The sequence below is a fragment of the Cylas formicarius genome, unplaced genomic scaffold, assembly GCF_029955315.1.
Source record: "Cylas formicarius isolate icCylForm1 unplaced genomic scaffold, icCylForm1.1 PGA_scaffold_8__14_contigs__length_24414737, whole genome shotgun sequence".
Lineage (NCBI taxonomy): Eukaryota > Metazoa > Arthropoda > Insecta > Coleoptera > Brentidae > Cylas > Cylas formicarius.
The window spans coordinates 9,814,816-9,841,679 of record NW_026844361.1 but is presented as its reverse complement, the minus strand read 5'-3'; the positions used below and the strand labels follow the sequence as shown (position 1 = coordinate 9,841,679).

Sequence of the window (26,864 nt, the reverse complement as noted above, 5' to 3'; positions counted from 1 at the left end):
CTTTGTGTTTTATATCATTTCCCTCCCACTTAATCCCAATTCAAATATTTACCCAAGTAAACTTTTTGCCACTTCGAACTAGGTTATAACGGGTCGCAGATCACTGACTGGTACAAATTATTTCTGTTAGACGCTAATTCCTTTTGCTAGCGTCACAACAATTGAAGCGATGCTAATATGATGCTAATTGACGCAAGTCCAAACGATAGCAAATTGCATTTAATTCATTTTGAGGTGAAAAGGAGTATTACTTTAGAAATGAGTCACTCCATCTGCATCAAAAATTGAACTACTTTAGCAGTAGACGTCCAAGGAGACATCTGTCTTCTTAAGCGGGCAGCATTTATTAATTATTCTTAAATATTTGGAGAAATTATTGGCAGTCCTACAAGATATGAAGGTCTGAATTTAGAGACTTTATCAACTGAAAATACCGATTCTGCCCAAAAGCCTCTGAGATAGCAAACTTTTTCAATTTTGAGGAGGCGCCCTAAAAAAAACTCGACAGACGGGTATAGGACATCGAGGTTCGGAAAACGCTTCGACGTAGGACCGAATTTTTTCTTCCCGCCCATAGGTAACGCGTACCTCACCAACTTCAAACCCTCCTCAATTTTGAGGGCCGAACGTTTCATCCCCAAATGTAGCCTGGGGCCGTCGGAATCCAACGCAGCAAGCTGTGTTTCAATCCAACCACCCGCCTACAAAATAATTTTTCCTCCCGAAGAAGATGCCGAAATCCGTTTTCTCGTAAGAGCAACCGTTTCGTCGTACCTCTCATCAACTGTAGAACCCTCAATTTTGAGGGGGAAATATTTCAGCTTTTTATAGGTAGCCCAGATACTAGTATCCCATAAAAGTTTTGGTGCCGATCCAATCAAAAAAACGCCAAAAACGCGTTCGCGCTTAAGTGTCCAGTTTAATGCTTTTTAATTATTCTCTATTTAACCCCCTTTTGGTAGTTTGTAATCGTTTGTGCCTCTTGGTTGTGTACAATTTTCTGAATAAAAGAATATTTGATTTTGGCATTTCATTTCGAAACGACTTTATTTTTTAGGTGTAATTTAAAATTTCACTTACCATTTGCTTTCTAGGTACAGTTGCTCGATTCAATTTATAATTTCGATTATTTAAATTACCCAAAATCGGCAAACAACTACTGGTTTGCACGCTTCCCGTAATATCGGGAATTGCTCAAAGATTTGGGATCTCTTATTATTTTCATTAACTATATTTCAACTTGTAAATATTCTGTGTTATGCGAATGATTTGAAACTTTTTCCACAGGTGTCAAGTGTTCCAATTGCTTTTAATTCAATTATTTATTAATTAAATGTTATTGGTCAGATACAGACGCAGTGATTTTAGACTTGTCATGAATTATAGTGAAGTATTATCTCACAAGTTTTATATTTATGTTATCTACTCGAGAGTTTCACAGAAGAAGGTTTTGGCAGCTATATTTTGTGTAAATTAGCAAATTTTTATTAATATATTGACTTTTTTGGAATTTTCGTTCCACAATCTATAGGGATTCTTCAATTTCAAGTTGGTTGGCGGTGCGTAAAAAAAAACGACACGTTTATGTTCAGAACAGTTTAATATCTTAAAAGGAATCGGAGGTACCTCAGCAATTTAATGAACATTTACTTATGACAAAGAAATAAAACAAATACCGCATGTAAAAATAAAAATTTGTATAGAAAAAAGCTCGCGCAGCACAACTAGGACACTTTAGTAGAATATATTCAATTATTCCCCACAATTAAAAAACAAAAAAACAAATGATTTACCGGCTCAGCACAAACTCCTATAAACTCACAACAGCATAATTAGAATAGTTACCTCTCATACTTAAACATTTTTTATCAGTTCACGGAATATTCCCTAAAAATTTCAGTAACATAACAGACTTTTTTGGTAATTACATTTCAGAATCAAAGCCCTATCCCTAACTGAAAAATGCTTTCATTAAGAATGCTCCCAAACCGAACGATCACAAATTGAACGCTACTCACTGCCAAGATTAAGCTTACCTCGTTATTTGAAATACAACCCCTCAGTTTGCTTGAAATCCGGAGGCATTATCAGCGACTCTATGAACTGGTTGTACGATAAGAAAAACACTTCCCATTGCATAGTTTTGCAGAGCTCCTTATATAACAGAGCGCATCGCTTTGACAATTCAGCAACGCACAACTTTTGCTGGTCGCTGTTCAGCGGGAAATTGCCGATCCTGCCGCTGATCGAGCTCAGCTTCATCCGCAATTCGATCGAAGACTCCGGCACCGACGTCAAAGTCTGCTCTTGCAGCTCCAAAAACTCGTAGAACAACCCGGCTTGATTGTGCCACTGTCTAATACCCTTGGATCCGGAGGATATCTTGTCCACCAGGTTTTTGAGGACGTCGAATTGTTCGTTGATGAATAAATTAGGTAGCAGGTGATCGATAAGTATATTGTTGGCCGCGATGTAGTCTTTCGCCAGAGCGAAATGATTGAACGCTTGTAGGTATCGTTCGAGGTGCAGACACTTGTAGCCTTTAACTTTGTGCACCCATTCGGCCGGTATATGCATGTCGTTGATCAAGGTGTCGACGATTTCTTGCCTTTCGCCGTCGCTCTCGGGGCTCAAATTACGATCCAAAATGCCCATAATTAGCGTTTCCTTGGCCGAACTGTCCTCGAGATACAGAAGAACGAATACCGCCCATTCCCAATGGCCGAGCTCCTCCAATTGATTCGAGAAACTCGTGCACAGTTTATTGGCCTCCGACACCTCTATCAGACCTACCTTCAGCGACAGGAACAACTGAAGCAGAAGCCAGCTGAAATTTAACCCGAACGTGAATCGAATGACGGAAATGGCAATATCAAATAGTCCAACCTCAATCTGTAGTCCAAGGGATCGTCTGTGACGGTGGCCGGATTTAAAACGCTACTCAGTCTGTGTATTCCGGACTTGTACAGCATGAGAATGTGGTAGATTACGTCAAAGGGACCTTCGTCGGAACCCGATTCCGTCGAATAGACTGGACTGGGGTGTTTGGCATAATAAAATTCTTCGAATGATTTTTTGTATAATTCAATCGCCATTTCTACTGGCGCGCCAGCTGGGCACATATACCTAGGAAAAATCGGCTCATTTGAACTACTTCGAAGATACCATGGCCATGTTCCGATAAAACGCAAAATTTAACCATATTTACGGCAATATTGACAATCTTGATGGTCAGCGAATTCGTCAGGTTCGTTAAAAGTCGGTGGAGATATTAAAGATCTGTATTGTTGGTTATAACTGTAATGGATATGTTCCCGGAAAAATTAGACTTAAATTTAGTTTATTTTTGACATATTTGATATGATATTTTTAGAAATCATTAAGAAGAGATGTATCTATGCTGATAATTGAGGCACTTTTAAAACCAGCATCAGTCTACTGTAAGAAAGAACATGGGAATATTTTCGGACCTGATCAAGACATTCGAAGCTGTTTTTTGTTTTGGAATACAAAGACTTGTTTAGATATGAGTTATATGAGTTAAGAAATGTTTACCTAAATAATATAAATGCAAAATAATGGTAATATTTATTGTTTCCCTAATGACACTGTTTTAATTTTTAGGGGTGATGCTTAAGGCTATATAAAAATCTAAACATGTAATTAATAGGATGAAAGTTTTTTTGGTTAGTTCCACTCACTAAAGTCTGATCTGAATTTGAAGAACTTACCAAGCATAAAGGATCGAACTCTATGTAATTTTAACAGCAAAATGCAAAAACATGTGAAAATAAAATCGTGAGAGAAAAAAATTTCAAATATTTAATGTGTGTGCTTATTGTATTTAGATAGGTAAAAATCTAAAATAGTCGTATCAGGAAGAGTATGTTATAAGCAAAGTTAGGAAGCTTTAAGTTTTATATCTGGGGCAGTGCATCTGGGAATTCTATGTCTACATTGCAAATGGCACAAAAATATACAATAAATATGATGCGGGTTAAACCTAGGCTCTAGCCAACATTTATTATTAACGTCAACTTATTATAGAAATCAGGATTAGTTGTTCACAAGAATTGCGGCAAATCATGACCTGATACTTTATATTGGTTACAAAATATTCACAGTATTAGAAGTAAGAAATATTACAAAGAAAAAAAAATCATAACTGAATATTGCAAACAAATATCAAGTTATTAGTTGATGTACAAGTCATTTAGGCTCTGTATTTTTGCAATTGAGGAATATTCATAAATCTATATTTACTGTTATTGGCTCTGGAGTTTTCGACTAGTAAAGGCCATCTACAAAAGTGCTAGAAAAAAAGGATTTCCTCAAGATTAAAAAAAAGGTAGCATTTCACCCCTGAAGGAAAGGAGAAAATGCGAACAAACTCTGAAAAATAAATGAAAGGGATTTTTATATAACGCTTGAAAATTTCACAAAACAATTACAAAAAATATATTCAGAGACTTTAAAAATAACAAGAAAAAAAAAGAAAAGAAAAGAAGGACTACTTTGTCTACTGACATGTATTGGGATGGTTAGGAGAGATGCAACAATTTGAACGGATTTTTTTTTACAAGTATTGTTCATTAGGCAGTTTTAGTTTTATATGTTTGAAAATTTTCTTGGGTTTCCATTTTTTTTTTAAATTAATTTATAATTCATTCAAGACTAAAACAATTATGCGATTTCGTGGGAGTACAACATAACACATGTTCCATTCAGCCACACGTTGGCTTTAATTGCTTCCTGGCGTAAAAAGGATACTGAAAATTTTTGAGGGATTAAAAAGATTTTTTTTTTCTGAGGAAAAAGCTCCGAAAATCTTATTGATATTTTTCAATAATCCCTAGAGTGAAACTATCTATGGTCAATTGCATGTGTTTCAAAAAGGAATTAAAAAAAATAGAAGGTAATAAGAAATACTGAATTGAAGTTTATTCAATATTGGAAGCTAGACAACGTAATGTTTTCTTACAAATCAGTGTAAAAAATGTCTTACGAGAGAAAAAGGAGGAAATAACGCAATCGATGATGTCTTAGTTATAAGCGGGAAATTGACAACTTTTACAACACAGCGTATGAATACCATTTTATGTGGAAGGAAACAAATGCTAGTCTCCTTATTCTCTTGAATGTCACCTTTAGAAATACCAGCCTGGAAGAAAGTTAAGACCGCCTGAATGTATCTCAAGAAAAAGGAGTAAAATTAGATGATTCTCTACACTTCAATCAAATGAGTAACGTAAAGAAAATAATAATTGAAAAATCCACAGAATGGAAGAATGAGAATATGCTGTTATGAAAAATGGGTGGATTTTTTTTAAATGTAGCGAAGAAACTGAGGAATAGTCCGAAATTTTGAAACTACATCAGCAAATGTTTTCAATTCCACCTTATAACGCTAACATTGAACGATTTTTTTCTCTAACGAACATATAGTCGACAGACGAGCCAAATCAAGTGGACATTTAAACCGTACAGTCCATTCTTCAAATGCTGACGAATTATGATTGGAACTGCCAAGAATTTCACGCAAACCACAGAAATATTAAAGCAAGTAAGGTCAACAAAAAAATAAAAGTAATTATTTATGTAATAATTACATATCATTTTATGTATCTGTGACTCAGATTTAATTGTATTGATTAAATAATTTATTTTGTTTTTCATAAACTATTAGAACATGATAATTCTATTACATTGATGTAATTATTAGATATTTAATATATAATATAATATATGACAATGAGACCAATGCGTTTTTTACAAAATTTCGCGGGGTTTGGTGTTTTCGAAATATGGTCACCATGCCTATATTTTATATTACTCTCTTTACATTGAGACACGAAATATAGTACCTGCGACTTACCACAAGTGCATGGCAAACGCCCGTTTCCAATCGATACCGTCGAAAATATTGACGCCGTCTTTGGTGGGAACGCCGGACAGAAGCAAGTAGAGCTTCTTCATGGCGTCGGAGATGTGATTGGCCGCCAGGGAACTGTACCAGATGTCGATCTGTTCCTGTAGAAGCGTCTTAGTCGCGTTGGGCACGCTCAACTGGGCAATCAACAGAGACAAACTGGGCAACCGGCCGTTCATCGCTATACTCGCGGCCTCGAATATTTGAAAAGTGGACAAATGGGCAAATATAGACTCGACCGCTTCGCCCACGGAGCCGAATCGGCCGGTTTTTAGAGGCAACTCATCGGAAATGGTCGTGACTTTTAGCCACTCGGTGAGCAAATGCCTCCGGTTGGAAACGGTGTTTTCGGCGGGGCCCCAAAGCGCCGTACACAGTGTCCAAATGCTGTAGAGATAAACGGACTGCTTGCTGTTATACTGTAGGGCTAACGTTTCGAAAAGGGCGGTTTGTTTTTGAAGGTACGAGCTGGTTTTGCCCACTTTAAAAGTGGGAATTCGCGATTTGCCCAGTTCGAACGTCGATTCTTCGAGAACAACGCGAAGGGCGTCGATCAAAACGTCCTTCAGCGGATCGAAATCGGGCGATCGGTTGAACGTTTTCAACATCACCTCACCGTTGGATTCGCGATCCGCGTCTCCGTAAACCGTGAAATTAAATCCTTTGGACCAACCGACTTTGAAAGATTTTCCTTTGAGCATCGCCATATCGGTGCAACACCTGCTCGGTAGCACCACATCAATGGAACCCGGAGTATCGTATCCGTTAAGGACGGTCCATACTTTGGGTCTGAGCAGGGGCCTTTTGCGCATCGAAATTTCCTCCTGGAGTACCGGCATGGTAGGAATGTCATCCATTTCGGGTAGATCGAGGTACTGCTTTAATATGGAAATGTGACTGCCGGTACCGTCGGATAATCGGTCGTCCTCAGCGAATAGTGTAGATTTCATAACCTTAAAAATATAGTAAATAAGTGTCTATAACTCCGGACTAAAACTGAACTACAAGTCCATTATTAATCTTACCCCTATTCAACTTTTTATTTTAAATTTTAGAAAAAAAAGTTTAATACAAAAGTTGTACGGTTTAATATGTAGATTTAATGGTTATTTATATATAAGTTGTATCAAAAAAGCATAGCATTTCAAAGTTATATTGTTTGATTCATAGAAATGTCATGATTGCAAAAATATATAAAAATTTATAGTTATGTATTAAGGCCCGAGTTACTCCAAAATAAGATCAGTGAATTGGGCAAAATCCAATCCAAATGACAAGTTTCCAGAAAAAATAAGGCAGTGCGTTTTAAATCCTGATAAATAATATATCCTTTTATATTACTTAGGTAGGTTTGTTAAACAAATTTTAAAATATCCATTAAATTTCATAAGCGCATTTACAGAAGAACAATTTTAAATTTAAATTGCAGCATTTGGCCGAGGAAAATAAGACTCAGCGACTAGAAATTTGCACGCATATGTCGAAAAATCCACGTTTTTCGTAAAATTGTATCAACTGACGCATCGACTTTTACCACAGTGGGGAATTGAAAAAAAAAACAAATTTATTTTGGGCGGCATGACAAAACATTAAAGAAATAAATAGGAGTGAAACAAAAAGTTGATGACTCGATAATTAATCTGTACAGGGGTTTTCAAACCAACCCTTTCATTAAAAATTTATTGAGATATAATTTAGAAACGCCCCTCAATTTTTGGGATAAAGATAATGTGTTTTTTAAAAATATTTTTAATGTCTTGTCACTTCTGGTTCAACCGAAAGTGGCCGTCAACTTACTTATTTCAAATGGAACCTGTATATCATTATAATATTAAAATTCTGTGGAAAATTCTAAACACATTTTATGTATAATGTCCTATACCTACATATATACATATTTTTTATGTAATACATTGACGGACCCTGTTTGATTTTTGCCTTTTTTTATATACAATATTTCGATTTTGTTGTGAATTGAAAATATTATTCATTTACCCATGCGATAGAGAGATGTTTAAGATATGATACATCTGTCATAATTTTTTCATGTCATAATATCATTTTGTATGCGCCTATTTGCATTATTAGAGATTATTTTTTATCGAATTTTGAACAATAGCAATAATTGACGTAACGCCGTGATGATGCATGGCCAACTGAGCGACAATTTTTGGCTAATTCTAATATTATAACATATATTTTAAAAGGACATAAATAAAATATAACTTCAACACTAGAACTTTTGTAATTCCTTTTCTTCTAAAATTTAAAATAAAAAACTTAGAGGGGGAGGTCAGATTTATGGTGGATCACCTAAGTATTTACTTGAATGTTCCTGCTGTTCTCATAAGACCCAAAATGCAAATCCATGGGGACTTCCGGCGGTATGCGGTGGTAGTCTTCATCGAAGAAGTCGTCGACCAGCATGCTTTGATGTAGAAGGTCGTTCTTATCAGATTGATCGTCGTCGTCGTTGACGAAAATATCTTTTTCTAATCCAAAGCCCGTCGATTTGGTGAGCCTATATTACGTGTTTTCAAAGTAACGGCAACAAGGTGTACGGGGTTTGGGGAGTCAGTGATGTTTTGAAAAAGAAGCTTCTAACTGAATTAACGTATAAAATTCTTTCAGCGACTTTTGATGATATATCAAATTATATAACAAATACAAACCGCAATAAAAAATGCCTGAGATGAAACTTTTCAAAATGTTCTCCTAAAAATACAAAGTAGTTTCACTGGAGGAACGCATGCTCTGTGACTAGTCCAGGTTCCTACGTTTATCAACAACTAGCTAAGTGCTCAGAACAAAGTTTTAAAAAAAATCAAGGAAGATATTATCAAAGATCAATAATAAAATATTAGTTTTTCTCCATTCTAGATGATATAAGTAAAATATGTTCGTTGACGTTACGTTTTCGTAGAATATTTGTGGTCAAGAAGAATAAAAATTAACACCTGTTTTTGAAAAGTTTTAGAAAAAAATTTTTTTTTCTTCTAGAACATTGTTTTTCTCAAAGCACATCGAAGTAAAGCAAGTTTGAAATAAAACAATATTTTTTTTTAACGAAAACAATTACTGTTTTGTCCATTTGTAAAATAAAAGACAAAAAATATTTAAAGACGATATCAGTTTATCTTATGAGTAAAAATGCCTAATTTAAAATTCGTACCCTAAATAGCAGAAACACCATATAGAATGTATGAAAACCAAGATTTTCACCGCATCTCGTTTACAAAGTAAAAACCTCTCGACAGCAACTGTAGGTTATTGAATATATTATTATACTTTTTAAAAAAATCAGATAACTTTAACACAACGATCAAATTACAATTTATATAGGAAAAGTCAACCGATTACAAAAATAAAAATTATGTTTACTAGGCACTAAGAAAATTTCTTGAAAAAAAAATGCAAAAAATATACAATTTGACGAGCAGATATGATATTCAATAAATTTAGAATAACACATAAAATATTTATTTATTTATACCGGTCAATTTTTTGTGCGTCAATTGACGGCAATAATTTTAAAAAATACAATGAATTTTATATTTACTTATTTATATTTATTTACATTGTGCGTTACGTCTCAGTCCCGTGGTTCTGAGAAGTAAACGGAGTTGATATTTTTATTGGGATTCCCGAATCGCTAAGTATCGTATTCGTATCGTATAGTAAATTGGACATCACAACGGCATAATTATTTACTACAAAATACATATTATTATTAAATAAGGATAGATAACAAATGTTAGCAATCAAAATAAATAAAAACTAAAAGTTCAGATTTTCACGAAATTATATATTATGACATGACAATTGTTTCGACAACACCGTGTCTTTATCAAATGTGTTGTCGAAACAATTGTCATGTCATAATATATAATTTCGTGAAAATCTGAACTTTTAGTTCTTATTTATTTTGATAAATGGATTTTCATCAAGCAAGAGCCACCTCAGTTCAATTAATGTTAGCAATTATGGAGGCAAGATGATATTTAAAAAATTTTGATAGAATTTGACTAGTCAATTAAAAAATGGTCAATTGACCCAACACTAGTGCTGATTTCTCAAACACACACAAAACCATCTGCACTTAATTGTCATTTTGCTTAATAAGTAATTTTTACATCTCGCAAATTAGACACAACAACAATTATGGTTATAATTATATCAAATTTCACTCAATTACAGAGGGATATTTAGACGGACAAACTGGGGTCGCTAGATTTAAAAGGAAGGTAGAATTCAAAAATAAAGTGTTGGCCGCGAGAAGTTATCTTTTTCCAAGTTTATTTCGGCCATCAGTAGTATAGGTACCGCATACGCTTTTCCGGGCCATTATGTAGTTGGTAGCAGGTAAATAAGAAACAAACATCCAACTTGTTCCTTACTTGAGATGTTTGTAAGTAAATCGTCCGTCAACAAGCGATATGTCTCAGAAGTCAAAACTCCGCGGCGTACTTAGAGTATATACATACGGTCGAGAGGACGCTTCTTTATGTTAAGCAGGGTATGCAAGTGTTATTAGACGCGTTTACCCCATTTACAGGGTGTTTCCAAATGATTGTCAATTAATAAGTGGGCAATTTTTGGGTTCAACTTTTGAGATACAGGGTGATTAGGTTTTCAAAAATAAAATATACCTGTTTAATACGTGCAATACCACTTTACATATTTTTTTTTAAATACACCGTCGCGGGCGAACGGAATTTCGGAAAATAAAAATTTTTCTCACAATCTCCAATCATTTCTGAAGAAATTTTATTTCATGGTCACAAAATTATCGTTATATGACAGTATATCTATCTGTTTTATTAAAATACTTCAAAAAATCGAAGTACGAAGATGAAGTACTCAAAGTTACATAAATAAAACAAATTTAAATAAGAATCGTTTATTATTTACCTGGTTGTTAGGATGTTATGTTATTCCATTATAACAGTAAAAGTAAAAAGAGGCCTTCTATTTATTTTTGAAGTACACTAGTTAGGAAACTAAACTTTGTTTTAGATAGATATCGCACGGGTTTCATTTAAAAATAAAAAGTAATTCATTGTTATGACCAAGCAGACAAGAGGTTTTTATTTTTTTAAGCGAATACATTATATTGAAAAAAATCAAAAAATTAAATTTCTTTAACCCGTTTTTTCCCGGTGTTGTTGTTGGTATTGGCCTGGTGTTCCAATATTGGAACAACTACGTTTTCCCCCCACCTGTTCAAATGGAGCCTCCGGGGATGCCGCTGCGCCGACTCAATCGATTTAGTAACGTTGTAGCCAGCATAAGAACCTCTACACTGTGCATCAGTGCGACATTTTCTCCGTTTTTTTTCGCAATTTTGTATATTTTTTTGGAATCTCTCAATATGACATCAAAAAAGTAAGTATAATTGTTGTAATATTAGTATTAAAATTATTATATTTGAAAAAAAGGCTTGCCTGTAATATGGTTTAACACTTTTTTCCTGCTTTTGAATATATAATAACAATTCACTAATTTATTTTGACATATTTGATTTGTTCCTATATTGGAACACCGGGGCCCAAATGGGTACGTCATTTTTAATTTTTATTTTAGGTATTATACAACTCAAGAACTAATTGATTTGGTTGAAACTGAGGGTTTTTGGCAAGCAGATGTGTTTATTGGTTCCCCAAATGACGGATTGGAATCAGAAGAAGACTCTGATGATGATGAGTCCCCTATTGCCAATGTAAATCACCTTAGTGGACGTCAAATGCAATCAGAGGCTTGCGCAATAATAAAAAATATCAATGGAGTAGTTTCCATTGGAGATTATGAACAAGAGGAAAATAACGACAGCTTTTCAATCATTCAACAGGCAGGAACCTCAGATATTGCAAATTATGAAATTCGTTCTCCCGAACCATCTGACGGAAATGCAAGTGATGATAGCGAAAATATACCTTTAGCGCTGCTAATTACTGGAACTAATGTGAATACAGTGGAGCCAAATTTAGAGAGATCTTGGAAAAAAATTGAATTCCCGATTTTGTTTCTGCCATAGAACCCGATACACATATCAATTTCCCAGATGCTATTGCCTGTTTTGAATCATTTTTTGACGAACAAATATCTACTTATTTGGTAGAAATGTTTGAATTATATGCTAGGCAAAAAGGCAATCATCATTTTAGTACTGATACAGGAGAAATTAAATGTTTCATTGCAATTTTATATTTACCAGGTCATTTACAAATTCCAAGATGGCGTATGCTTGGGGAAGTTGATACTGATATAAAATCCATTAGTAGCTAACGCAATGCGCAGGAATAGATTTGAGACTATGAAAAAAATTACACATTGCCAAGTTCAATATAACTTTTCAATATGCTAAATGAAAGATATTTATCCCATGCTCCTCTCAACGAGAAATTGCGTGTCGATGAAAGTATGGTCCCATACTTTGGAAGGTACGGGACAAAACGTTATATTAGGATTAGGAGGATCTGTGATAACGACTCTTTTAGAAAATCTACCAAAAAATCTACCTTTCAAAAAATATATGGCGACAGATATTTTTCATCTCTAAAATTGATAAATTTGTCCTTTGCGTGATAACTTGCTGCAACTGAAAAAATGCCAACGGGGAAGCTTTGATTTTTGTAACGTTAACCCTATGGAATGACAATCGTCCAGTTTTAACTGTCAGTAGTTGTGATCAAGTAAATCCCATTTCTCAAGTTGGTCGCTGGATTTCCACTGAGAAAAAAAAAACTCCTATTCCTCAGGCATTTGTAATAGACCAATATAATAAATATATGGGTGGAGTGGACGGGATGGACCAAAACATCCACAATTATTGAATAAGCGTTCGTTCTAAAAAATGGTGGTGCATGCATAACGTTTGGCAATATTATAGACTCCAATCAAATTGCGAAAGAGTTGGTTTTTTACAATTTCAACGAGAAATAGTTCAGGTCTGTTTTACCAATTTTAGCTGGAGGACGTCCAAAGACATCAAAGCCATTAGATTTAAGAAGTTTCAACCACATTAGATATGATGGCTTGAATCACTGAATTATTTCAGCTAAAAAACAGAACAGGTGCGCCCTTTGCCATAAAAACTCAACTCAAATGTGTGAGAAGTGTGATATCAACTTATATGAAGCTTGTTTAAAAACTTATCATGTTCCTGATGCTTCGTTTCATGTTTTTTTGAATTTAAGTAAAATTATTTATTTAAAATTTAAAAAACATCATTTTTTTTTAATAGAAACGACACGAAATCAGTGGCATACCATCAAGGTCAAAATAGACAGATGAAATTAACTGTTGTATTTAAAAGTTTGACAATTAGGAAACACCCTGAATAATTATTGAATCCAATTCCAAAAAAATTGAAATTGCTTTTGAATTACTGTTAAATTTTTAGGCTTTAAAACTAAACGACATTTGTCTGTTTCGTACCATTTCTTATTTTGGAAATATTCCTTTTATAATAGTTACTCTTCAGAATTTAATTTAAGGGCGTATATTACTATATAAATAGGCGTTGTCACCGCATAGTAGTAGTAGACATTTTGTATTTTGTTTGGCTTGTATTATTCCTATTTGTGTTTTGCTCTAGTTTTTGTATGTTGTTATACAATAACTAAATAATAATAACTAAAGTGCGAAAGTGTTAGGCGTGCAAAAATTGAGTTCCAATTTCCAATTATCCAATCAAAAATCCTTTAACAAGTTCTCTCTATTCTAGTTCTTCTCATTTATAATATTAGATCCCGCCTATATCGCCGCATAGAATTGTTGGAATAAAATACTGAACTTTTTTATAAATAAGTAGGGGAGTCTATCTTTTATTTAGTCTGAGGCGCCGTACCTGTCACCTTCTGCTCCAATGAGCGGCGAGCCCTTTTTCCCGAGCAATATTTTCGCACTTTCTTTCGTCGCCCTTTCGGAGACCTTCTCGTTGCCGTTTGCGACCTCCCGCTTGCTCTTCTGGACCACGTCGCCGATTTCGTACTGATCGTTATCTTCGTCACTGTCGTTGTAGCCGTACTTTGAAAAATGGTCCACCTTGAAAACCCAACTGCCGGTCTCTGGTCTATAGTCCACGAAGCGCACGCCCTTTTTCTCCGTCACGCGTCTCAGTTTCTCCGCAAAGTTCATTTGGACGAGATCGTCGACGTCCTTGACGATGACATTGCTGCCCGCCTTCCTAGGGTATACATTGTCGAGGGTGACTTGCGCCCTGCGATTCAGACCGCTCCCCACCGGCGGTTTTTTCGTGTCGTCCGGATAAACGTTAATCTCCCTATATCGGAAATGTACGAGCTCGTCTATGTTCAGACCGGCGACGTCCATTTCGTCAGGGAAGTAAACGTTTCCGTAACCACGCCGACCGATGGTGAACCCTCTTACAAAACAGCATCCGTTTTGGTCCAAGGAGAGTTCGTCTAAATTGGGTAGGGTGTAATATTCGGGGCGGGTACATATGACCCCAGTGGGATGAACTTTTCTCTCGTCGGGTACGGTGGTTCGAGGCTCGTCCGGTTCGTCGTTGACGTCTGACGTAAGCAAATCGTTACCTACAACATCTGGACACGGTTCTATGCGGTCTGTGGCGAACAATTACCTTTTACTTACCCCTGACAGAACTGTCGTTGTTGATGTAAGTTTGCGTTTCTATCGAATTATTCAAAACGGTTTCGTTAGCCGTAGTACTACTGTTGAAGTCGAGCCGCAAGGGAGCGGGTTTGCCTTCCGAGGACGTCTTCGTCTCGGACAAGTTCTCTTTGTTCTCGGTATTGAGCACGTCTAAAATGTTGGAGCTCAGTAAACCGGACGAATTATCGTTACTCGACCTCGACTTGAGCACCAAGCGGCGGCAGCTGCTCTTTTGATAGCCGCCCGTTGGAGAATTGCCGATCATTTCCTCGCTTTTCGGTATGCTGTCGAACAAGCTGTCCTGAAACAAGTGGCACGAAACGTGTAAATATACAAAATGCCAACGAAAACTGAAAATTAATAATAAACTGAAGAAAAACATGACATTCTTTATTTGGTTCCTTACCTGCCCCTATTTCTCTCCCTTCACTACCCCCTCCCTGCTCCCTCTCCCTCTCCCCCCTCTCATTCGCTCTATTCCGCCTCTCCCTCTCTTCCCCCCTCTCTCTAATTCTCTTTGTCTGACAGTATCGCACTCCCTCATATTCCCTCTCTCTCTGACTCTCTCTTCCGCACTCTGTCTTTCTACCCCTTACTCCCTACCTCTCTCCCTCGCTTCCCGTCTGTATCCTTTACTTCCTGTCTTTCCTTCCCTTACTCTCTCTCCACCCCTCATTCTCTACCCCCACCCTCCCTTTCATTCTCCCCCTCCCTTTATTTCCCCCTCTCTAATTCCCTCCTCCCTCTCTTTCATTCATTCCCCCGCTCTCTCTCTCAGTCTCTCTATGTCTGAGAGTATCGCACTCTTTCATACTCTGTCTCTCTCACCCTCACTCTGTCTCTCTACCCCTTACTCCCTGCCTCTCTCCCTCGCTTCCCGTCTCTCTCTCACTCTTCCACTCCCTCGCTCACTCTATCCTCTTACTCCCTGTCACTCACGCGCTCAATCTATCCTCTCACTCCCTGTTACACACTTGCCCACTCTATCCCCTCACTCTCTATTACTCGCTCACTCTATCCCCTTACTCCCTGTCACTCACTCGCGCACTCTATCCTTTCACATCCTGTCACTCACTCGCTCACTTCCTGTCAATCATTCAGTCACTCTACGTTAGTCTGCCCTCCCTCTTTCTCTACCTTTCTCCCTTCCCTCCCTCTACTGCCACCCTTGTTTCTTTTTTAATTTCCTAAACTGATTGTGTTACCCTAATACTCTTCAAAGGAGTGACTCTCAGCTTCGAATTATGCGACACGTCAATCTTCTTCGACGCGTCCAGCAACGACTTGAGTTCCTTGGGGTTCGTCGTCGACACGACTGCAGTTTTGCCGGTGTTATACTTGGGTTCCAACCCGGCCAAATGGGGCGCATCCCCAAAAGGGTCGTTGGTCAACAGTGCCAGATTGTTGATCGGTTGCTGGTCTTGCACATTCAGCATGCTGAAACGCAAAGTCATACAAAAAAAAGTTCAAAGTTTGAAACGGAAACGCTTACGACGTTTGCTGTTGAGGCTGTCCCAATCCGAAGCCGGTACCACTCTGGAAGGGTGCGGCGGTGTTGCCAAATAAACCGGTAGTGCCCGAGCTGAATAGGCCGCCGCCCGGCTTTTGCTGGTTCGCGTTGCCAAATATGCCGCCGGTATTTGAATTCGTCATGGCTGCAAAAAAAAAAACAAAATTACTATCCGTTCAACCCTCTGTCGATGTTTTCGCTCACATCCGAGTGTGCTACCGAAAGCGGACTGCGTCTGCGCGCCGAAAGCCGGTGCAGGTTTGCCGAAGGTGCTGTTGAACCCTGTAGTGTTGGTGCCGAACGTGTTGGAACCGAAAGCTGCGACAAAGATACGATATAAGTCGTCGTTCGTGAACGAAAGCGACAAAAACATTACCTGGTGTCGTATTGGTTGTTCCAAACAAAGGCTTCGATGCGGTGTTGAACAACGACGATTGTGTCGATGCTGGCGTGTTGAAAGAGAATCCGGGATTTTGACCGGTCGTACCGAACGCCGGGACGGGCTGAGCGGGCTTGTTGAACAAACCGGTGCCAGCATTCTAAATAAATTGCGAATAACACTTTCGATTACTTATAAGAAAACTTTAAATTATTTGTTTGATCTGCGGCCTAACATTTAAGACTTGGCGAGTAAAAGACGACAAATTTATATGAGCGTGTCACAAAAAAATGGGTTTTGCAACATTCTAATACTGCGGATAGTTTGTGCATCAAAAATAACAAAATAAATCGATACACGAAATACTTTTATACCTTATTATTACCCTACTATTATCTTATATAAAACCACTTTTTTTATATAAAATGTCACTAAAACATGAATCGGAATCCGTTAAAGATTATAATGATAAAATTTACTTTTAGTGAAGTTGAAATTAAAATAAAAATTATGAATAAGTAAATAATACTAAATAATAATAAATTACAGGCGCTTGCTTTAATTTACCTCGTTTTACGCGACCCCCCCCCCCCCCTTCCACCAATAAAACGACCAATATTTGATTCGTCAGGGGTGGTCTATTGAGGGATTTTATGACAATAATACAGACATTTTAGTTATCACCGTGAGACAAATTCCCAGGGTCGCTATTGAAAAAATCATTGTGAGGATCGCAATTTGAAATAAAAATCACGAACGGCGCAGTGTATAAAATGTAAAAACGTATACAAAATTATGACGTTTTGTAGTAAACAATTTGAACCCAATTGATGTCGATACGGGGATATTTTCGAAATTTATAGCAGTGATGTTCTAGTTCTGACCTAGATTTTGGTTTAAAATTGTTAATTGTTATGCTTAAGATCCCTTTTAATAAACTTCCTATATTTTGAGTGACTGAGGCCGACCCTGTGCTATCAAATAAGCATATTGTAGGTATTCCGCACTGACTAAAAAATTATTAAGATCGATCCTGTCTCGGCAAAACAGGGACGTCGCCATGCCGATTTGCTTGATTCAACCTAATTTCAACTGTAAATAACATCATGACGCGCCTTTAACAAGGAAATCGGAATGACTCACGTTTGTTTACCGAAATATCAAAACATTGTGCGACATTGTGCAACAACTGGTGGAAACCGGACTAAACTAGTTATAATTGGTTTTGAGAACGGTATTTTTCCAAAAAGAGGCATTTACATTCACTAAATCAAATCGATATATGGCTTGGCAAGTAAAAATTCCTCACATAACAAAGATAACACAATTTTTTCAATCACTTTTTATCAATGAGATAATCTATTTATTATGCACAATTTTCAAATAACTTTTTGTCCTGTATCAATACTAATAAACAATAATACATAATTTATACAGGATGCTACATATTGCTATATAACTCCATGATAATGGAAATCTAAAATCTGTTAAGATAGTCGGGTTTTTAATTTTAATATAACATGAATAGTAATAGTTACATACTTCATGTTCTTCAAATTATTAGGAAATTCCAACTTTTTATTATTACTTATTAAAGCCCGTGTGGTTTTTTTGAAGTAATTAATACATATTTTGACTAGAAATTGAGGGTGTATCCTTGAGAATTTATTGTTTAGTCAGCTCTAGTTGCAAATTTTTAATACATTTTTATTGGAATACTCCGACCTTTCACATTCTATATTGACCCCACTGATATTATTAATCAGAAAAAATATTTCTTTGCTTCACTTAGATAAGAAGAAAATTGGAAACTCAATAATACAGACATTTTAGTTATCACTGTGAGACAAATTCCCAAGGTCGCTATTAAAAAAATCATTTTGTGGGGATCGCAATTTTAAATAAAAATCACGCATGGGGCAGGCAGTGTGTAAAATGTAAAGACGTGTACAAAATTATGAGGTTCTGTAGTAAGCAATATGATGCCGATAAGGGGGTAAAGCTCTAAGCTCTGTTCTAACCCATCTTTAAATTTGACGAACAAAACCTACCCAGACATAAAGAAACTTTTATTTAAAAAAAAAAAAGTGATTTTGCCAATATCAATTATTTTAAAAACGTGTATTCGTTAGTTGCAATATCAGTTTTACAATATTGCATAAATATTAGCAACTTAGAAGAAGAGCAAACAATATTTTCGAAATTTATAGCAGTAATGTGTATAGTTCTGATCTAGATTTTGGTTTAAAACTGCTAATTGTTATGCTCAAGATTTCTTTTAATAAACTCTCAGTACCAAGTGAATTTTCCATAATTTCATTAAAATTTTAAGCTTTAAGTAATAAAACAAAGGGAGAAATATTTCTAAAATGGTTCCTATATTTTGAGTGATTGACGCCGACCCCGTCTGTGCTACCAAATAAGCGTAGCCTTCCTGCCTATTTATTTATAGTATGCATATTGTAGGGATTCCGCACTGTTTAAACAATTTATTATTTTAAAAAATATTGAGAACGGTCCTGTCTCGCCAAAACAGGGACGTCGCCATGCCGATTTGCTTGATTCAAACTAATTTTAACTGTAAAAAACTTCATGACGCGCCTTTAACAACGAAATCGGAATGACTCACGTTTGTTTACCGCAATACCAAAACATTGGGCGACATTGTGCAACAACTGGTGGAAACCGGACTAAACTAGTTATAATTGGTTTTGAGAACGGTATTTTTCCAAAAAGAGGCATTTACATTCACTAAATCAAATCGATATATGGCTTGGCACGTAAAAATTCCTCACATAACAAAGATAACACAATTTTTTTAATCACTTCTTATCAATGAGATAATCGATTTATTATGCACAATTTTCTAATAACTTTTTGTTCTGTGTCAATATTTACAATCTCTGCAGAAAATGCCAATAAACAATAATACACAATTTATACAGGATGCTACATATTGATACTAACTCCATGATACTGGCAATCTAGAATCTGTTAAAATAGTCATGAATATCCTGATGCAATTAAAAACATTGAAGAATTATAAAGTATTCCGGGTTTGTAATTTTAATATCCCATGAATAGTAATAGTTACATACTTCATGTTCTTCAAATTATTAGCAAATTCCAACTTTTTATCATTATTATTAAATATGTTTTTTTTGAAGTAATTAATACATATAGATTTTGACTAGAAATTAAGGGTGTATCCTTGAGAATTGTTTAATCAGCTCTAGTTGCAAATTTTTAATACATTTTTATTGGAATACCTGGAACTTTCACATTCCATATTGACCCCACTGATCTCATTAATCAGCAAAAATATTTCTTTGCTTCAATTAGATTAGAAGAAAATTGGAAACTCAAACTCACCTGTGTGTTTGTGAATAACCCAGTGCCGAACGCCGAGCTAGTCTGGGGAGTAGTATTTGTACTGAACAAAGGTTGCGTTGGTGCAGCGCCGAACGGTTTCGCGGCTTGATTTGCTCCAAATGGGTTAGCATTTGGGGCAGCGGTGGTTGCAAATCCGAACGCTGAACTTGTAGGTGCTCCAAAACCAGTTGGTTTGGCCCCAAAGGGGCTGGCGGTGGTGTTCTGGCCCAGTCCAAATCCACTGCTCGGTGTTTGCCCAAATGGAGCTGTGGTTTGACCGAATGCAGTGCTTTGGCCAAACGCTGGTTTGTTGGCGTCTGTTTGTCCAAATAAGGTTGGAGCAGATGATACTGGAGCACCAAAAGTGGAAGAACCAAATCCAGGCATTTGTTGAGGACCTTATACATAGTTTGGCATTATAAATTGAACACAACAACAAAAAACATCAAACAAGTGACATTTAATTCATTTCCAAATGATAAAAAAAATATGTAATTACCTTTTCTATTGGCTTGGTAATCTTCAAATCTCAGCTCTTCAAAAGATTTATTTTCATACTCCTTCATACAGGTTATACTGTGGTGCTTGGTGTTGATATTTTGCGCATTGCCATTTTTCATCATGGTGTCTGTACCAGTCACTGGATTAAATTTTATGACGGTCCCAGTTTGTTGCCCACCAAACCCTGTAGAACTTGAAAAAAGTCCTGTACCTCCAGATGGAGTGAAAATACTAGATGTTGGTTGCTGGAAACCCTTCATTCATTAGGCATAAATTGTTAATAAATAATGTACTTATTACTTGTTGAGGTGAACCAAATAATGTAGGCTGAGTCTGATTTCCCACAAAGCCGAATGTTGTTGGCTTATTTTGCTGCCCAAATGTTGAAGTAGTGTTAAATAAGCCACCAGCTGCTGGTTGTTGGCCAAATAAATTGGAGCCTGAAATAGATATAACAGGTAACAAACTTTATAATTAACAAAAAGCACAATTGTATCAAACACACCAAAGCCCGATTGAGTGGTGGGCGCAGCCCCAAAGGTGCTAGTATTGGTTTGAAATAAGTTCGACTGCTGGGGCTGTGTGGACGGAAACATGGAAGATCCTGCAGGTTGACCGAACGTCGAAGTTGTAGTGCTTCCAAAAGCCGCGGCGGGTTTGGAAAAGAGGTTTTGATTTTGTCCAAATGGGTTGGTTGTATTGGCGTTTTGCCCGAAACCTAACAGCAATCGCTTTACTATCTAACGGAATTGCAAATACCAAAAAATCCACTTACCAAAAGAAGTGCTCGGGGCTGCCGCCCCGAAAGCTGGTTTGTTTCCCAGGTTTCCAAACATTTCTTATCTTAGTTATGTCACCACAATGCCAACAATAACATCACAATTTACAAATGTTCCAGTTCAGTGTACTTGCGAAGTAAAGTTTACTAACCAAATCTAAAAACGACAATCGGTTGGCAGCTTTTATCAAAATGGAAAATAAAATAATCGCAGACCACAAAAACCATAGATAGCAAAAATCAAGTTTTGGCTACGCTTTTAAATGTTGTCTATTTAGAGAATCAGGAATTGTTAGATACTGGAAACCGAAATTTTAACTGTAGTCAATAAATGTCACCCGGCGGCCCAATGTTGTCATACTGGTATATTTATTCGATTTAATGAAAAGTATCAAAAGTAAAAAAAATCCCAAAATTGTCTTTTAAAACTGCCAATTTCATGTTTCATAAAAAGGAATCTCCAACCTCCGTTCTAAAAAAAATCAATGATTTCAAACTATGTAATGGTAAAATTTACATTCCTTTAATTTTCCCATTTAACTTATAGCATGAACAGGACAAAATAGGTGGAAAATGAAATTAAATTGTCAAATAAATTAAAGTATAAAAAAATCTGTGATTTTTTAGTGGTAGTATTTTATGTAATATATTCCAATGCATTGTAATTTTAGATACACTATACAGTATCACAGTGTGTTAATTATCAACTATCAAGCAAGCTATCTGGAGAATAATAATTGAACATTTGGTATCAAAGTGGGAAAAATTCTGACTCAATCTTTGAAGTTTGCAGTGTTTGAAATTGAACATTTGAACTACTAACCTTCGATTAGAAATCGTAAATAGAAATATTTAACATTCAATTTTTATGTCACGACTCCTTTTCTTTTTAGAAAATTATGACGGTTCTGACATTTTGATTTGCGGTGATTATACCACAATTTCTAAATCCTTATAAGATGTGTGCTCTTAAAATTACCCGCCCTATTTTATGGCAACTTTCAAATTATACCCTTCTACAGGCGCAGACTACGACTCAAACGATTGCAAATTCCATCAGGTTTTACTACACAGTCAAACGAAAAGTGGCTAAAGATGAGAACTATTTATCAAAGCATTTATACGATAAAATCAGGATAAAAGGTCCAATAACGGTGGCAGAGTACATGAAAGTAGTGCTTCAGAATCCTATGCAGGGTTATTACATGTCGAAAGACATGTTTGGCGAGAAAGGTGATTTTGTTACGTCCCCGGAGATCACGCAGATTTTCGGAGAAATGCTGGCTGTTTGGTTCTTGAATGAGTGGCAAAAAATCGGTTGTCCTAAGCCACTTCAAATAATTGAATTAGGACCTGGCCGTGGCACTTTGAGTTCAGACATTGTTAACGTGTTTAGCCATTTCAAAGCGTTGCATAATGCCAGCCTTCATTTAGTGGAGATAAGTCCCGTACTGAGTGATATTCAAGCTGGAACACTCTGCCTTCAAAGCAGTTTAAACAACAATAAGAATGCACTTGTTTATAGACATGGTAACATTTATACATTTCGATGGGTGATATTTTAAGATAATTCGTAGGCATCTCAAGACATGGCATTCCAGTAAGCTGGTACAAACAGCTCAAGGATGTGCCAGAGGGATTTACATTGTTGTTGGCTCATGAGTTTTTTGATGCTCTGCCAATTCATAAATTTCATAAGACTTATGCTGGTTACAAAGAAGTTTTGATTGATATTGATAATTCAGAAGAGAAGGAATACAAGTTCAGGTATCATATATTCTTCTAATTGTTAATCATTCAAACATAAATTTATGTTCTAGATATGTCTTAGCCAAAAATGATACTCCCATGCTAAAAGTGTTGCTCAAATCTAATGAAACCCGTGATCATGTGGAAATTTCTGCAGATAGCCTCCTCATTTATGAGCAAATATGCCAAAGATTGGCTTCAAGTGGTGGTATAGCTTTGATATGTGATTATGGACACAATGGCACTGGAACTGACACTTTTAGGTACTCAAAGATTAATTTCAAAGGCTAATTTTATAGAATAAATTTTGCAATATTTCATTTTAGAGCTTTTAAGAAACATACTCAAGTAAATCCTCTAGTGAAACCAGGCACTGCAGATCTAACAGCAGATGTAGACTTCAGTCTTATAAGAGACATAGCGAACAAAACCAATGATGTTTTAGTCTTTGGACCGGCAAAGCAAAAAAACTTTCTGCAAAGAATCGGTATTGAACATAGAGTGAAGGCCCTTGCAGAAAACATGGAAGACAAAAAAGATGTTGAGCACCTGAACTCATGTTACAAATTTTTGACCGAAGAAAGTAAAATGGGTGAAAGATTTAAGTTTGTCGCCCTCATGCCTGCAACCATGAAGAAAATTATCGATAAATACCCAGTAGTGGGATTCGTCTGAGTTCCCGCTGAAATTAGTTGTTGTTTATGGTCTGTGATAATAAATTGTTGATATAGATTCAGTTTTGGTTATTTTAAATGGCTAGATTTGCAAAAAAGGTTAATTATTAGTTTCGCCTCAATTCCACAAAATATTATGCACCAGGTATCCATGCCAGGATCTACTACTTGATTTTTTTTTGTTAAATTGTGTAATATTTATTTTCTTTCTATCCAAATGTCAAAAAATGCGCATTCATACCAATGTGCCAAGTGAGCTTTTTTTCATTTACATGTTCCGCGCACCGCATGTAATCTTTATGAGGTTGTTGAATTTTAAACTTTGTGGTTCTCAGTGAAGCAGGAATTATTTATTTCTAAATGTTTAACAAAAGTTAATTATTACCTGACATTTTATTTCTATAGTGACAATTATTACTGAATTAGAAAAAACATTTTAAGCCGCCCTATTTTTTGTATAAAACTAAACAAATTACTTATTTCAGAATAATTTTAGGTGATATAAAGATATCTCTAAATTTGTGTAAAATATGTTGTTTATAACTACCAGGATCATCGACCACCAACCCGTTCTCTTCTTTTACCACTTTTTTTGGAGAGTTGTTTAACGATTTACAGCCAATAAGCGCCATAGTATATACAATTAATTTTTGTGTGCAAGAAAAAGATACAAATTTTTGTGTCCGTTGTGTTCAAACTATTGTTTGTAAAATATTTGCTTTTATAGTTTGAAAAGTGGAAATGTCCAGAAGACCAGCACCACATTTCAGACGAGCTATAAACTTGAATAATGAGGGAATAATTCAACCTTTTATTCTGGCATAAAAAATTATGTGGCCGATTTATTAAAATTAAATTCGATCACTAAATTATTACACCCGCAAACTTTAAAACATTTTATTGCACTATAAAAAGAAGTAAAATTAAAACAAAATAAATTATACAATCGCTCAACAAAATAGTTTAATCACTGTCCAATTGTTCGATAATTCCATACTCTTGGGCAACCTTCAAAGCTGCGTCAATTGTTTCGGCTATTTGCTTCGTCTCCCCATCATTGTCAGACAATAATTTCAAAGCCATCAGTATTTCCATGATATCAATCTCCATTAGCTTCTCTGCCAAACTCTTGGAAGTGGTTATAATATTAGCAATAATACATACTCCTCTGTACTGCATTCCGATCACGTCATTGACTAGCAGACAGTGCATAGCATCCAACCAATTGGTAGAGTCGAATACTTTCTCACAACACTTCTTGCTGAAACCCGTGAGAATAGCCAGCATTCCTGCCGCCGCCATAGCAGTCTCCTTGTCTTCGTCCAGGCAACAGGAAACGACAAATTTAACTCTATCGTTATCACCTTCGAAAAACTTCACCACATCTTCGGACATTGCCATATTGCACATACACTGAATGGCTGCTCTGCTTATTTGTTCGTGGTCTTCGTACATGTAGTTTTCTATTTTGCCCAAACCTCCCTCTTTCACTATCCGCTGGCGGGCAGCTTCACTTAATTGAGCCAAATTGCACAAAGCCATTAGGGCTTCAAAATTCTCCAAACCGGTACAATCTGGATGAAGCAGCGATAACAATGGTCGAATGCATTCCAACGCACGTTGGCCTGGAAATGCTACCGCTGGGTCCATAGTTATACCTATAAGATATTTTTAATATATACGTTAACTCAAAAGCACACAGACACAAATTAGAATGACACTAAATCTATTTGATTTTACCGAGATCTAAACAACAAAGCTCCTAACAGGGGAGGTGTCCAGTTTATAATATTAAAAATTAATCTTGGCTCAAAATTGAAAAAATCATTAACGCAATCAATGATAGAATCCTTTTTGGCTTCTGTGATTTCTAATTTCTGCAGAAGATTAGTAGCGAAAGGAGATTTGGTCCGAGACTTGCACTATTTCAGCAAAGATGTTTGAGAACACTGATGGAGATCTTCTTGCTATACTGTCTGATATAAACTGCAATACAATCCAAACAGTTCAAAGAATATACCCCTGAACTGAGGCAGGTGCAATGAAATATTATCGAAGGAGATCAGGAATCGTTCTGGAGTTTTTGATTTTATTATATGATATGACAATTTGTATTTTTTGGCAATTTTGTAAAATAACTTATTGGTAGAATGAAGGGGAGAACTGTTATGAATGTTATTGGAAGTGCAAAGTTAAACAGCTTATAGAACAAAGAATAAAAAATCCTGAATTCGATTGATTTACCTTTCCTATCTAATTGAAGATTCAGAAATGGTAAGTTAGAATAAATTTTCTCATGTAAGAAGCTGATAGACGTTAGAAATTCGGTAAGCGTTTGTTGGTTACCATATCAGACAATGCAGATATCGACCACATATCTTGTCGAAACTGGTAAGTATGTGGAGAATTGGGTATCCATAATTTTTCTTTCAACATTGTTCATGAAAATTTCAATTAAAAAAATTGAAAGGCAAGATGTCATTCCAGTATGTGTCTGTGTGAGTTTAAGTTTCCATCTTTGTATGTATGTAAGTTATTTTTCTCTTTTAAAAATTACTTTTGATCTGATGATGCCGTGTGTTTTTGAGGTCTTGACTTCAGAGTTTGAATGATTCTTTATAATTTTGTGATACCAGGTCTCTTTGATGATGGGCCATTTGTTTTATTTATTTTGAGGAGATTAGAAGCTAAGGGGTACAAGTGCAGACATGTTTTGAAAATAATGATAATTATTAATATTGTTAAGAAAATAATTATTAATATTGTTAAGAAAAATTACAAAGGGTGGCGTTGAGGTAAGCAAGGACACCTCCTAATTTAACCCAAGTTTTGCTCCTAGTTAGTGCTAAAAAATCTAAAAACCTTATACACCAACTGGAAACAACTACAAGTTAGCTATAACTATAACTAGTTCAAGAGAGAAAATATGATCAATCCTGGACCATTTATACAATTATACAATTTAACTTTAATGAATACAAATCAGAAAGTAGCAGTGACCTAGAGACATGCATAGAACAATTTAAGATAATTATTAATTACTATTTATTTAGGGATATATATTCGTATTTTTCAACCTTTCGAACAAAAGCAAGGAATTTTTACCTAATTTTGAGACGAAAATATGGCGAGATACAGATTTGATTTAATTCGTCTTCTTTTTATTATTTATTTAGTGGGAAACGATATTTGATACACATAAAAGTTTTAGTGCTTATTTTATGTCCACTTTAAACTTTTCAATTAGTTCACTGGAGGAGATCCAGCTAACGGGAATCATAACTTCGTAAAAATAAATAATACGGGACTGTTTTTTTTTTCAATGAAACTACTAT

At 35.8% G+C, this 26,864-nt stretch overlaps 2 protein-coding genes across 7 annotated transcripts; one reads left to right on the top strand and one right to left on the bottom strand.

The window, feature by feature from the left end:
• Positions 1-1,581: 1,581 nt before the first annotated feature.
• Positions 1,582-21,306, bottom strand: LOC132706037 (nuclear pore complex protein Nup98-Nup96-like). Of its 3 annotated transcripts, none has more exons than XM_060677093.1 (15): positions 21,104-21,306; positions 20,834-21,046; positions 20,629-20,768; positions 20,327-20,573; positions 19,828-20,225; positions 16,453-16,615; positions 16,281-16,394; positions 16,059-16,221; positions 15,772-16,003; positions 14,546-14,867; positions 13,779-14,496; positions 8,255-8,450; positions 5,876-6,882; positions 2,887-3,126; positions 1,582-2,827 (listed from the first exon to the last, which is right to left on the bottom strand). In XM_060677093.1, the coding sequence occupies exons 1-15, from the start codon at positions 21,162-21,164 to the stop codon at positions 2,041-2,043; spliced, it is 5,001 nt and encodes a 1,666-aa protein (XP_060533076.1). In that variant the 5' UTR covers positions 21,165-21,306; the 3' UTR covers positions 1,582-2,040. The 3 variants fall into 3 exon arrangements, with proteins under 3 accessions (XP_060533076.1, XP_060533078.1, XP_060533079.1); XM_060677095.1 differs by having other exon boundaries at positions 13,779-14,487; XM_060677096.1 differs by lacking the exon at positions 16,281-16,394.
• A 444-nt stretch (positions 21,307-21,750) lies between these two features.
• On the top strand, positions 21,751-23,560 carry LOC132706216 (protein arginine methyltransferase NDUFAF7, mitochondrial-like). 4 transcript variants are annotated; one of them, XM_060677416.1, is made up of 6 exons: positions 21,751-21,944; positions 22,000-22,032; positions 22,129-22,636; positions 22,684-22,873; positions 22,927-23,118; positions 23,182-23,560. In XM_060677416.1, exons 3-6 carry the CDS (start codon positions 22,273-22,275, stop codon positions 23,528-23,530), a joined length of 1,095 nt encoding a protein of 364 aa, XP_060533399.1. In that variant the 5' UTR covers positions 21,751-21,944; positions 22,000-22,032; positions 22,129-22,272; the 3' UTR covers positions 23,531-23,560. The 4 variants fall into 4 exon arrangements, with proteins under 4 accessions (XP_060533399.1, XP_060533400.1, XP_060533398.1 ...); XM_060677417.1 differs by lacking the exon at positions 22,000-22,032; XM_060677415.1 differs by having other exon boundaries at positions 21,751-22,032.
• Positions 23,561-26,864: the final 3,304 nt, after the last annotated feature.

What these genes read in the sequence shown, in the direction of transcription:
- LOC132706037 (XM_060677093.1), bottom strand. Translation starts at nt 21,164, where the DNA reads ATGTTTGGAAACCTGGGAAACAAACCAGCTTTCGGGGCGGCAGCCCCG. An exon ending in CAACGACAGTTCTGTCAGGG is followed by an intron (nt 14,497 to 14,545) that starts GTAAGTAAAAGG and finishes AACCGTGTCCAG; the next exon opens with ATGTTGTAGGTAACGATTTG. An exon ending in ATTGGAGCAGAAGGTGACAG is followed by an intron (nt 8,451 to 13,778) that starts GTACGGCGCCTC and finishes CACGTAATATAG; the next exon opens with GCTCACCAAATCGACGGGCT.
- LOC132706216 (XM_060677413.1), top strand. Translation starts at nt 22,066, where the DNA reads ATGTGTGCTCTTAAAATTACCCGCCCTATTTTATGGCAACTTTCAAAT. An exon ending in GAGAAGGAATACAAGTTCAG is followed by an intron (nt 22,874 to 22,926) that starts GTATCATATATT and finishes TTTATGTTCTAG; the next exon opens with ATATGTCTTAGCCAAAAATG. An exon ending in ACTGGAACTGACACTTTTAG is followed by an intron (nt 23,119 to 23,181) that starts GTACTCAAAGAT and finishes ATTTCATTTTAG; the next exon opens with AGCTTTTAAGAAACATACTC.